At 39.3% G+C, this 12,732-nt stretch overlaps 1 protein-coding gene across 2 annotated transcripts in view; it reads left to right on the top strand.

The window, feature by feature from the left end:
• Positions 1-12,732, top strand: part of CUNH20orf194 (chromosome unknown C20orf194 homolog) — a 127,961-nt gene that overhangs the window by 18,161 nt on the left and 97,068 nt on the right. For both annotated transcript variants that reach the window (XM_023760281.1, XM_006096411.3), the window contains exons 3-6: positions 3,155-3,274; positions 6,268-6,392; positions 7,119-7,215; positions 8,087-8,193. In XM_023760281.1, the coding sequence (XP_023616049.1) occupies positions 3,155-3,274; positions 6,268-6,392; positions 7,119-7,215; positions 8,087-8,193 (449 nt within the window). The remainder of the gene's footprint in view (positions 1-3,154; positions 3,275-6,267; positions 6,393-7,118; positions 7,216-8,086; positions 8,194-12,732) is intronic.

Below are 12,732 nucleotides of genomic sequence, written 5' to 3'. Positions count from 1 at the left end.
CCCTAACCATCCTCCACCTTCACCCACTCCCACCCCCCCCAATCACTATTACTCCATGTCAATGAGTTCTTTCTCTTCTTTTTTTTTTCTTTTTTGCTCAATCCCTTGAGACTTGTATATTCTTTTTTTAAAAATATGTTTTTATTTATTTCGGAGAGAGGAAGGGAAAAGGAGAGAGAGAGAGACAGACAGAAACATCAGTGATGAGAGAGAATCTTTTTCTATTCCAGGATCCCATCCAAGATACCATGTTAAATTAGTTACCATGTCTTCTCAAGCTCCTATTGACTGTAACAGTTTCTCAGACTTTCCTTGTTGATGACCTTGACAGTTTTCAGGAGTGCTAGTCAAGTAGCATGTCTCTCTAATAGGGTTTTTCTTATCTTTCTCACGATCAGAATGGGGTTAAGAGTTTTGAGGTGGAAGACCAGTAAAGTAACATGCCATTTTCATCACATGATATCAAGGATACATACTATCAGCATTACTTTTCACTGTTTCTATTAGCCTTGATCACCTGGCTAAGGTAGTGTTTTCAGGTTCTGCACTATGAAATACTCTCTCCAGCTCTCCTTTCCTATGTCCTCTTTGGAAGGAAGTCACTATGTAGCCCACTCTTAAGGAGCCAGGAGTTATGCTCCATCACCTGAGATGGGAGTATTTACATAAATTATTGAAATTCTTCTGCATGGGAGATTTGTCTCTCCTCCCACATTTATTTATTTACACAATTATTTGTATACATATGGACTCGTGGATATTTATTTTATAGTTCGAGTTGATCCAGCTTTGGCCATTTGGAGCTCTTTCAACTGGCTCCTGTGTCTATGTCCTTCCCTTTGATACACTCCCTCCAAAGTTGTTTGTTTGTTTGTTTAGTACTTTTGTAGTTTCTGGCACTCTTAGATGCTCCAGGCTTATTGTGCATAGTTCCTATTCCAGTCCTAAAATCAGCTGTTTCTCTAAGGAGCCCTGGTTTCTTTTACTGGAGAATGGTATTAAAAACCAATCTGAGTGTAGTAATTGTTGCTCGGATATCATTGCTTCTAGGCCCTCTCAGCTGACAGAGTAAGGAAATATATGTGTACATTAACTGGTGTGTATACGCACATCTGTAAATGTTGTGTAATCATTTGTATTTAAATTAAGTTAAATATGCATTTATATTAATGTCTTTAGCTCTAACCCATTACCATATGGACCAGTCTAGTCTCCTCTTATTTATTTATTTATTTATTTTTATTTTTTTATTTATTTCAGAGAGGAAAGGAGAAGGGGAGAGAGAGATAGAAACATCAATGGTGAGAGAGAATCATTGATCGGCTGCCTCTTGCCAATGTGCCCTTGACCAGAATCGAACCTTATGTCTGCAGGCTGATGCTCTATCCACAGAGCCAAACCTGCTAGGGCATCCTCTTCTATCTTATCTATAAACTTCCATTCCACCACTGAGAAACATGGCACCTACCACTTACCATCCATTTAATTCCAGTATACCTGTGTAGTAGTATCAGATTTGTTAACCCATAATACCCTATAGGAAACAACTTTATCAATTAGAGCACAGTACTTACATATAGTTTCTTTTATCTTTAATTTTACATGGTCAGTCTTTTAATGTTAGCAATTTATGTGGCAATTTATGTAACTGGAACCCTTAGAAGGGGACATGCTAGGCCTATCCAGTCCACTGGTTATTTTTAACTTCGTAGCCCTTTCAACTTTTGGCGTTATGTAAGCCAGGCTATTCCTGCTTTTGATTCTTTTTCACCCTTCCCTTCACTGAACTGTTGGATGGGAAAGAACAGCACTGTGCTGCTTTTATCGCAGCTGAGAAAGGAGTCCTCCCATATTAGAAGTCCTCTGACATAGGCAGTCCCGAGGCCTCTCTGCTCTGAATGACCATTGACAGTTCTTTTTCCCAGGCTCCAGCCATATTTTCATTCTTGGAGCTCCTTCTGCCCCAAATCCTCTTTCTCAGTCTCACACAGACAGCTGGCTCCTGCCGTTAACACATCCCTGAGCTCTGGGCCTTCACAGATACCCAGGAACCAGGTAGTATATGTGTCTATGGCAGGGGTCCTCAAACTACAGCTCGCGGGCCACATGCAAATACAAATATTGTATTTGTTCCCGTTTTGTTTTTTTACTTCAAAATAAGATATGTGCAGTGTGCATAGGAATTTGTTCATAGGTGTTTTTTTTTAAACTATAGTCCGGCCCTCCAACGGAGGGACAGTGAACTAGCCCCCTGTTTAAAAAGTTTGAGGACCCCTGGTCTATGGCATTGAAAGGCAGTAGTGAAGGCAGTTGTTATTTCATTTCCTTTTTATTTCTGACCCAACCCAATGGACTATAAACTTGATGAGGGCCATTTGTAGGCCCAGCACACACACTAGTATCCAGCACAGTGCCTTACGCCTAATAAATATTTGTGAAATTTTAGGTATGTGTGGTTCCAGTCACTTGTCCTCTTCACTTCTTTGAGTTTGTTTCAAATCATCTTAATTCTCCTTTAGTTGATCCCACATGTTTTGGTAACGGTCTTTTTGAGAAGTGATATTTTCCTGACACCTATTCCTATTCCAACTGAAAATATTTCAAAATCTTTAACCAGCCATGATAGGACTTAAATTATATTTTCTGATTTCTTCTATCCTCAAGAATTGCTTTTTGGCAATTAACAGTTTCAGTAATATGTGCTATTTGACTGTCTCTTGAATCCAAGTAAGGGTACTTGGTGCTGAGGCCTGCTTTTTTCACAGAGAGGTGCTTAGTTTGGTTTCTGCTACAGACTGGTCTAGGTTATTACCTTTTACTTACTCATTAGGGCAGTGATGATGAACCTATGACACGCATGTCAGAAGTGACACGCGAACTCATTTTTTTGGTTGATTTTTCTTTGTTAAATGGCATTTAAATATATAAAATAAATATCAAAAATATAAGTCTTTGTTTTACTATGGTTGCAAATATCAAAAAATTTCTATATGTTACACGGCACCAGAGTTAAGTTAGGGTTTTTCAAAATGCTGACACGCCGAGCTCAAAAGGTTTGCCATCACTGCATTAGGGTTTTGCTGAGCAGGGACAAACTATTTGGGCTCGTTTGCTCCCCATAGTACAGCTGATCAGAGTCTTCTTTGCCTTGCAGGAATTGATAGCAGGTACAATGAAGGCTGCAGAGAGCTGGCAAATTATCTTCTATTTGGTTTGTACAATCAGAATACCAGTGATTTTGAGAAAACAGGGTTTTCTGAAGAAGTTCTAGATGGTAAGTACATATTGGTAAACTCTGTGTGACAGTAATAGTGATTATTTTTCTTCAGATCCTTTTTCATGGTCTTTTTATGGAAACATATGATTAAATTTAAAATAGCCTGAAGCCCCAATAAATTTTTACTTTTTTATGAATAAAAAACATTGCTTCTTTGCTGATATATTAAGGAATATGCTCTTGTAGGTCACCTGCTGGATGATTAGAGACTAGCAACAAGTAGTTGTCAAGAATATGTTCACTGGGTAATTCTGCTGTAGAGGAAAAAGTAAGCATCAGTGTTTGGCTTTATATCTTCTTGACAAGATACTAGTTCTCCTCTGAATTGCCTACTGCCTCTACATGTGGGAGGTTCAGATTATGTGCATTGTCCTGTGAAAGCACTTTCAGCTGTGAGTCAAAGATGAGCCTGCAGGATACTCCTACAAGGAAGACTTCATGTGGATCTTCAGCTTAGGAACAAGGGCTCTTTGTCCTGCTCTGTCTTTGGGAATTGTTTCCTGTGTGACTTTAATTCATGATGATGCCCGTGACTACAATGAAGGCTTTCTGCTTACATTCCCTTTTCCTCAGCTCTGAGACACTCACCCTGTGTTGATGCTGCTGTGGGCTGATGCCCAGGAGCTATCTCTGATATCACATACTTAGCATCATGACTTGTCTGCCAGACGGGTCAGGAGACACAGGAATAGACAAATCAAATTGGACAAGAGACAGAAAGCTCTTGTGAAGCAGCTGGGGGACGCATGAAAGCAAACATCTGATGTTGATATAATATTACTGTGAGGATCTGGTACAGTGGTTCTCAACTGGGGGTTAGTTTTATCCTCCCGGAGACATTTGCCAACATTTGAAGACATTTTTTATTGTCACAACTAGGCAGAGTGGGTAGAGGCCAGTGATGCTACTAAACATCCTACAAGGCATAGGGCAGCCCCCCACAACAAAGAATGATCTGGTCCAAACTGTCAGTAGTGCTGAGGTTGGGAAACCCTGGTCTATATGTGAAAATTCTTCTGTAGTATCTATCTACAGAATAGGAGTATCTAATTCTTTAATAGTACCTATCCCTGTGGAATGATTTAAGGTTTTGTTCTTTTTTGGAAGTGCAGAAAGAAGCTGAAATTATTTCTGCCATTAAATTTTTTTCAATTCAAATACAGTTTCAGATTTTTATTTAAAAAAAAAAGTTTCCTTACACTGTACAGCATCTATTGGTTTGGAAAGAGTTCATCCTGGCAGCTCATTTAAAGAGTTATAAAAAGACATGCTCATACCGGCCACACATTTCACTGCAACCAATATTGCTAAGGACATTGTAGTACTGAAATTAAGGAAATGGTTTAAATCCTCAAAGGTGTGCACTATTTTTTCCTTTGTCTATCCTGTCACCTGGTACAATGGGTGCTTATGAAATGAGCATTTTCTTCAAAATAATAAATTTATCTTTTAAATTCAAGTAGTTGGAAAGCTGAGATCACCAGATTTATGCTTCTACATTTCAGTCTCTATTATGTGAGAGGAAAAGAGGCCAACACGAAGGACTTACTTTTAAAAAGAAACTTTTAAAATAGTTTACATCTTATCCAATTCTCTTACCTGACTATGTACTCTATTAAATGTTGTTCACAGTGATGACATCAGCCCTAAGAAATCCTGAGAGTGTTTAATTAGATTTAGTAGCTATTGTAATATTTATTTTTAAGTCTTTGCTGTATCAGAGTATATTCTACACAGAAAGCCTTGGGCTCTCTAAGTGACATCAGACTCTTCCCTCCTCAGCAGGCGAGGTACATGTGATTTAGGGCAGGGCACTTTTAGAGGGCCTATGTAAGGAAAGCTGGCAGATGAGAGGGGGCCCCTTTCCCACCCCTTGCCACCTTTGGACTCCAGGGCTTACCCAACAGTCAACAGTGAAGAAGCTGCTTCATACTGTGTTCCCTAGAACATCTTGGGTCTGACCAGGTGTGCAGCTCAGAGTGCTTTAAAAGGCCACCAGCATGGAACTTTATTTCAAGAGGTACCCAGCAGTATGGTCAGCTATGGTCAGTATTCATTGGGCTCATGTTTTTGTGGATTATGGTCTGTCACACTGTATTACTGTGTTGGCATCACCCTAAACCTTCTGCCTCAGCCACCTCCTCCAGCAACTTCCCTATGTCATCTTGTTAATGGTCTGCTCTCTGAGGAGCCATGGGATGGAGCCTCTGCTTTTCTTCTGGAAGTTATGACTGCTTTCTTTCTCAGTATTCAAACTGCTTTAATAGTCCTGCCCCATTCCATGGCTCTTCTTTTAGTTTTCTGAGTTTATTTGCATTCCTGGGTTGCTTTATTTATTTGACCCACCCCTGGGTGATTAGTCCTTAAATCTGTGAGCTGCTGATCTATTTCTAGAAGCCCTGTCCACCTGCTTCTACTTCCTTCCTTCCTTCCTTCCAGCCTTTCCTGTGTATAGAGTTCACCCCTGTACACAATAACCCTTCCCAAAGCTAACAGACAATGTCCCTTGAGCCCAGTGAGCCAGCAGCCAAGAGCTTTAGACACTGACGTCTGTAGGAGAACTAGCCACTGGACATATTCACTACTGTTTTCCTGCCTCACTTGCTTTAGGCTGTGGAGTGTCCATTTGGAATTTATCTCTGCAGTGAAGTGCACAGCTGAGTTTGGTACCAGAGATTTGACTATGCAGCACTTTTGCAAAACACCCTGAAGGATGTTCTTTTTACTTGTCCTGTACCTGCATTGCCATCTCTAGAGAGCCACAGTTGTGGGAACGTCACATGGAGATGAGGAATTCCTTGCTGTCCACACTTGACTGTTCTTCAGTCATTTTGTAGTGCACTGCCAGATTAAAAAATTTTCAATTTAGAGTTTTATTATGTTGTCTCTGCTAAATCGTTTTAATGGTTTTACTAACTATGTGAGCAGAAATTATCTAAAGAAAATGCCTTTAACAATCTTGTGTCTTATTAATTTTGTTTCTCTTACAGATGTAATTATATTAATTAAATCAGACAGTGTCCATCTGTACTGTAATCCTGTAAACTATCGCTATCTCATACCCTGTGTGGCACATTGGAGAAATCTGCATATGCACTGCATGACTGAAAATGAGGTAAGGAGAAAAGATAGAATAGGCACTTAGAGACACTATTAAGAATATTCTTTCAAGAAAGTGTAGATCTGGAACAGGAGTCCCCTAAAAAAATCAAATTGCAGAATGTGGAACTTCTTATATTTCATTATGCAGCTACCTTATGGATAAATTGTGCGCCTGAAGGAGACAGAAGGGACTCTTCAAATCGGGGCTTAGTATAGGCTTATGAAGCTGTCTTCTGACCCTGCTTCATTACCAGCCTGCACACATTCTCTCAGGGGGCTAGTGCCTACATACTGCTCCAGGAGAATTAGATAAGCTTTCTGATATTTATATGTTTAGATTTCTTGGTATCTGTTTCTGTTTCCCTTTGGGCCCATTTCAAGGGTTAGGCTAGGAATCAGATTGGGATTTGAGATTTAGGATTTCATGGCAGTTGTGTCCTGATATACATCACGAATCCTTTCCATGTAAGTATTTGGGGAATTTTTGAGGACAAGTTTTATATCTTTCATTTAGATTTCTGGTCCATTTTGAGTTGACTTGCACTTGAGGGCATTGGTGTGAGGTAAGGGAATGACAGTGTTTTCGACCAGCAAACAAAATGTGGCTTTGGAAACACCCTCTTGGGTACAGTCTTCTATAAGTGTTCTTTGAGGGCAACTCTGATAAAATGAAGAGAAAATATGGGACTTTGCATGATGTCTTAACAGAGCCTGTTTTCCTTTCAATTTCCCTCTTTAGTATGAAGATGAGGAAGCTGCAGAAGAATTTAAAATTGCCAGCTTTGTGGACATGGTTCGAGACTGCAGTAGAATTGGCATTCCTTATAGCTCCCAAGGTGAGTGTCTGGCAGTGAGACATTTTAACCTTGCTTGGATGGTATGTGAATCACATGTCCCTACTTCTCCTTTCATTGGAGGCTGGGAAACCCATTGATCTATTGTCACTGAGTCAGAGGCTGAGGCAGAAAGGAATTTGGGAACTATGTAAGCTTGTATTCATAACCGAAGTTTCTGCAGCAACAAAGCAGGCCACCTACAGTCAGATAGAAAAACTGGCAGGGCATTTACACAGTTGCCATCTAGTGTGTACCCCTTAGTGTACATAGAGTGTAGATGTGGAGCCTCTTGGTAATAAGAAATAGTAATCAGGTAGCTGTTAAAAATATGCTGACATTGAGGCTCAAAAATGATAGGTAAAAATATAGGAAAAAATCAACAAATTTAACAGTGCTTATATCTTATTTTACAAAAAAGCTTGCACATTGAAGATACTGTTATAAGAAAGGATAATTTTTGATTTGGTAATTTTTCCTTGAGGATGTTGTTTGGACATGTTTCTTAAGGAAGAGAAGCCAAGTTTGGGTCTGTTAATAATTATATCCAACTAACTGATGCAAGTCAGATGTAATAGGCCACTATTTATTTATTTATTTGCTTGCTTGCTTGCTTAGGAAACCAGAATGTGAAAATATACTATAGAGAAATCTAAATTTATGTAACTTGTTTATGGGTTTGAATTTTCCTTGGCTTTAACTTTGTATTTCTAGTGTTAATACCTAACCATTCGATCTATCTCAATCTTATTTTGCTAGATGAGGCTGTGGTGAACTTGTGAGAAATGATGCCTGTCTAACCACATTAGATCAGGTTTAGACTGTTATATCCAGGATGGTATTTGATACATGTTGTTGTATTTGATTCCTCTAGGTCACTTGCAGATATTTGATATGTTTGTAGTGGAGAAATGGCCAATTGTACAGGCCTTTGCACTTGAGGGCATTGGAGGGGATGGATTTTTTACCATGAAATATGAGGTATGTATAAAAAGTAGTATGCCTGGTTTTTATGAAGGGCCCACAATGTGGGTGTGCATCATTAAAATACTTGATATGGAAAATAGTTTCTGTTTAAGGCTAGTCCCCAAACTGAGCTCCTGTGTTCTTTCTTTTTGGAGTTCTCTGTCCTCCTTCCTCTCCATTCTCCATTCTGAATTCACTGTTCTCCAGTCTACTCCCGTAGATTTCTAAGCTGACTTCTCTTACAGTACTTATCTTGTGTTGTTATACATTTGTCATATACCTCCTTTCACCAACCCAACCACCTGCCCCTGAACTCTGGACTGGAAGCTTCTTGAGAACAAAAGCAGAGTCTTTGTGTTCTTTTTGTTGTTATTTGTTTCTCAGATATTCATATAATTTGCGAACTATTCAAGAGCAAGGAAAGGGACCGTGCAGAATTTTGTATAAGTACCGTGTACTAGAGAAATAAAAGGGTTAGCTATTCTGGTAAGAACAGTACCTTTTATTTTAGTGTTCTTTGTACCTAGGAGATGACCAATGAATATTTGGTAAGTGGGTTAATGAGTGAGTCTGGGAGAAGAGATCATCCAGAGTGCACATTAGGGAGGATGGCCTGGTAAGTTAGTAGCATCACTGCAGGATCTGCTTGCCTCCCAAGGATCCCCCCACTAAGATGACCTGCTCACAACACAGGAAACCAGGAGAGGGAGGCGTACTATTAGGGACAGAGTAAGTGGAGCCTTTGGAAGCAAGGCCCAGTGCTAATTCTTACCCTCCTTCTGAGAAGTAGCAGGTCCCTAGGAAATAAATGGAGGTTTGCCTGGCAGACTCTGTAATGTGGATGAGCGTGGGCTATAGGGAAGTGCTGAAGAGAAGCATACCACTTGACCTCACTTTTCCTGCTCTAAAAACCACAGTATTCCTACACGGACTACAGCTCACAGAGCATCACCAGGCTGTGTTGGACCTGCCCTGATAGGAAGTAATGCTCTCTAATTTAGAAGAGTAGGGGCTGGAATGGAGAGAATGCCATAGGATATAGAGAAAGTTTCTATTTTTTAGCAATAATGATAATATTTATTGTTAATTAATTATATAAACTGGGCATTTATAGAGTGCCTCCTATATATCAGGCACTATCCTAACCACTTTATATGAATTGACTTTAATTCTTACAGTAACCCTCTAAAGTAGGTACTGTTACCATCTGTATTTTACAGAGAGGTTAAATGAACTTCACAAAGTCACAGAGCAGCAGGGCTGGGGTCCAGTCCAGAGAGTCTGGCTTCAAAGCCTGGGCTGCTGCTAGATTAGCATTGGAAAGCAGTGCACTAGGAAGCTGCATGATTCATGCAACCCAAATGAGGCAGCCCTCTGGCTCCTGCCTTAAGGCGCATCACACCATGAAGTCACAACCCAAAGGAGTAAAATCCCCTCCCAAAAAACCTTTACAGGACAGTGTAGATCTTTACTGTAGGGTAGTGCTCTTAGGGGATGGGATGTGCAGTGAGGAGGAAACAGCATATATCATACAGTAAGAGCAGGGGAGGGGGGACAAAAGGGGGAGGCGAGGTGGGTCACAGGAAGGGCAGGGGTAGAAAAATATCTCAAGATCCCTTTCTCAGATCCTGCTCTTCTCTGTAGCTGCTGACTTTTCATTCTCTCAAATACTTTCCTGTGTCTCCATCTCATTCCCCACTACAACCCCCTACTCACAGTTCTCCTTACCCTGTCCTTCCCAGTCCTTTAAGGTATGGAGCAGTTTTGCCTACTGATCAGCTCTGCATTATACACTCTCCTCCACTCTGATTCACATATCAAAGGCTAAGAGAAGGAAAACTACAGATATATATATAACTTAATTTTTTTAACTTCTGTTTTATTGCTTGGCCATATCCAAAAGAAAGTTGTTAATTCAGAGGATGTTTTGTCCCTGATGTCAGCATGAGAAAGGAAGCCCAGTTCCACATAGCATTCACTTGGTATTTAGGCTGGGCCAAACTCAGTTATGGATATAGAGAACTCTTCCTGGGAAGCAGTATAGGGAAGTTCCTCTGCTAGGCCTTTCCCTGCCTCCAGCCTCTTTCTTCTTATTCTCCAGCTGCTGGAACTGTGACCTGGTAATATAAATTTACATCAACTAGCTCCCCAAGGAGAGGATTCTAATAGCAAACTTCTGAATAATGAGGGTAACCATATAGCGAGCATTTATTCACCTTTCAATACATGAGATCTTTGTATTGAAAAGTAGAATAAGATTTATGAAAAAATTCAACAGATATAAGAAAGAGACCATAGCATATTAGATGCAGGAAAAGATCAGCATGTTTTTTAAAAAGATTTCTCCAGGAAATAAAAATTGAGAAAAATACCTCTTGTGTATTTTTTAAGAATGGAGTTTGTAAAAAGAAATGAGATATGGTAGATAGGGCAAGCAAATTAAGGGAGATGGATGACGTCCAAGGAAAGATTATAATAAGTCTCAAAATTCATTAATAGAATTAAAATTTGAATTAAAAAAAAGAAATCAAATCTATTACCCCACAAAAATCTAATCATTTGACACACTTAAAAGCTATTCCAGAATACAGAGGAAGAGACCAAATAGATTAAATCAATAATAAAGGAGAAGATAAAATGGGGGATAAAGGGTGGAAATTGGTAGTATTGAAAATCAAGGAATCAATTGAAAGTTGTTATATAATAGTTTGTGCCTCCTTCCCCACACCCCTACCACTGTCTCCCAAGTGACAGGCAACCAGGCATTTACCAACTGCCACCTCCACCCTAGGAAAAACAAGGAATGGGGTGAGTGGGTGGGTTTCTCTAAAGAAACTGAAAAATAAGACACAAAAAAAGAGAGAACTCATTGGCTAGTGTAGCATTTCTTGCCTGAGAATAAAGCTCTCCACATCTTGACATTTAGACTATAAGTGGGTAGGGATCCTGGAATAACAGCCTCCTTCCTGTCTGCTCTCCCCAGAAAAACTTCTGGTAGTTGACAAGCTCTGCTGAGAGCATAAAGCTTCCAATCAGCCTTTCCATTTGAAAATATAAGCAGGCCAGCAAAGATCACAAGACATTGGATTAAATACCTAAAAGAAAAAAAAACAACAAATTTTTTAAAAAGAACCAACTGAATAAGACCCCAAGATAATTTAAGATATACAGGAAACTTAAGGCACAAACTCTCCTTAGGATGCCCAGAGAAATTTAAGATTTTTTGGCAACCAAAGAACAAGTGTTTTGTTGTGGTAAAGAAATGTAAGGAAAATCGCTCTGGAAAATTTTAATTGATAAAATCATAGAGGACTTGGAAGGTAAATGTAGGGAAATCTCTACAAAATGTAGACTAATACAATCAAGGAAATAGAAAATATGAGAAAAAGTTAAGACATGGAGAACTGATCCACGAAGGCTGATAGCCAACAAGTATAAGTTCCAGAAAGATAGAGCAATGATACCAGAAGAGAAGAAATTTTCTTTCAAAAAGCAACAAACATTGCCCCACTGGCATGGCTCAGTGGTTGAGGTCACGGTTCCATTCCCAGTCAGGGCACAGGCCCGGGTTGCGGGCTTGATCCCCAGTAGGGGGCGTGCAGGAGGCATCCTATCAATGATTCTCTCTCATCATTAATGTTTATCTCTCTCTTTCTCCCTCTCCCTCCCCCTTCCTCTCTGAAATCAGTAAAAATATATATATATTTTTAAAATATGTGGTAGTATAGTATGTACCTGGCCAGCAATAAGTAAAATATATATGGTATTAATATTATAAACAATAATTACTGGTATAACCAAAAATCATATAATGGTATTAGATGATGTTAGGTTGTGTGAGTGTCTGTGTATGTGTAGAGAAAATGTATGGGAATGAAGATAGTTGTAGAAAAGCTATATCTTTGCCATAAGTCAATATTTATTTTCTAAATTGGTAAATCAAGAAAATAGAAATATATGGGTGTGTGGGAAGAGAACCAAAAAACTTATATGCATGTATGCATAACCCATGGACACACACAATAGTGTGGTGAAGTCCTGGGGTGGGGCGGTGGGTGCAGGCAAAAAGGAGACAACTGTAATACTTTCAACAATAAAGATAAATTTAAAAAATAAATAATAAAAATAAGGAAAGAAAAAATAGAGATATAGGTATATCATAATAAAATATGGAGGTAACTACCAGAAGGAAATGTTGAAAGACTTTTAAGTGGTTGCCTCTGAGGAGTGAGGTTTGTGAAAGGTTGCAGTATGGGAATACAATTTTTTTAATTACAAACCTTTAGTACTATTTGATTTTTTAAAACCATGGACATGTATTATTTTAATTAAAATTTTATTTTAAACAAGGACAAAAAAGTATATGTATATGCTTTTGTATGTATATAAATGTATATATGTATGCCCATCATTGAAGATATTCAAAAAATGTACTAAAGGCCCTAGCCAGTTTGGCTCTCAGTGGGTAGAGCGTCGGCCTACGGACTGAAGGATCCTCAGTTCGATTCGATCAAGGGCACATGCCCGGGTTGTGGGCTCGATCCCCAGTAGGGG

This window comes from Myotis lucifugus, unplaced genomic scaffold (genome assembly GCF_000147115.1).
Source record: "Myotis lucifugus unplaced genomic scaffold, Myoluc2.0 scaffold_178, whole genome shotgun sequence".
NCBI lineage: Eukaryota > Metazoa > Chordata > Mammalia > Chiroptera > Vespertilionidae > Myotis > Myotis lucifugus.
This window is presented reverse-complemented; position numbering and strand designations above follow the sequence as displayed.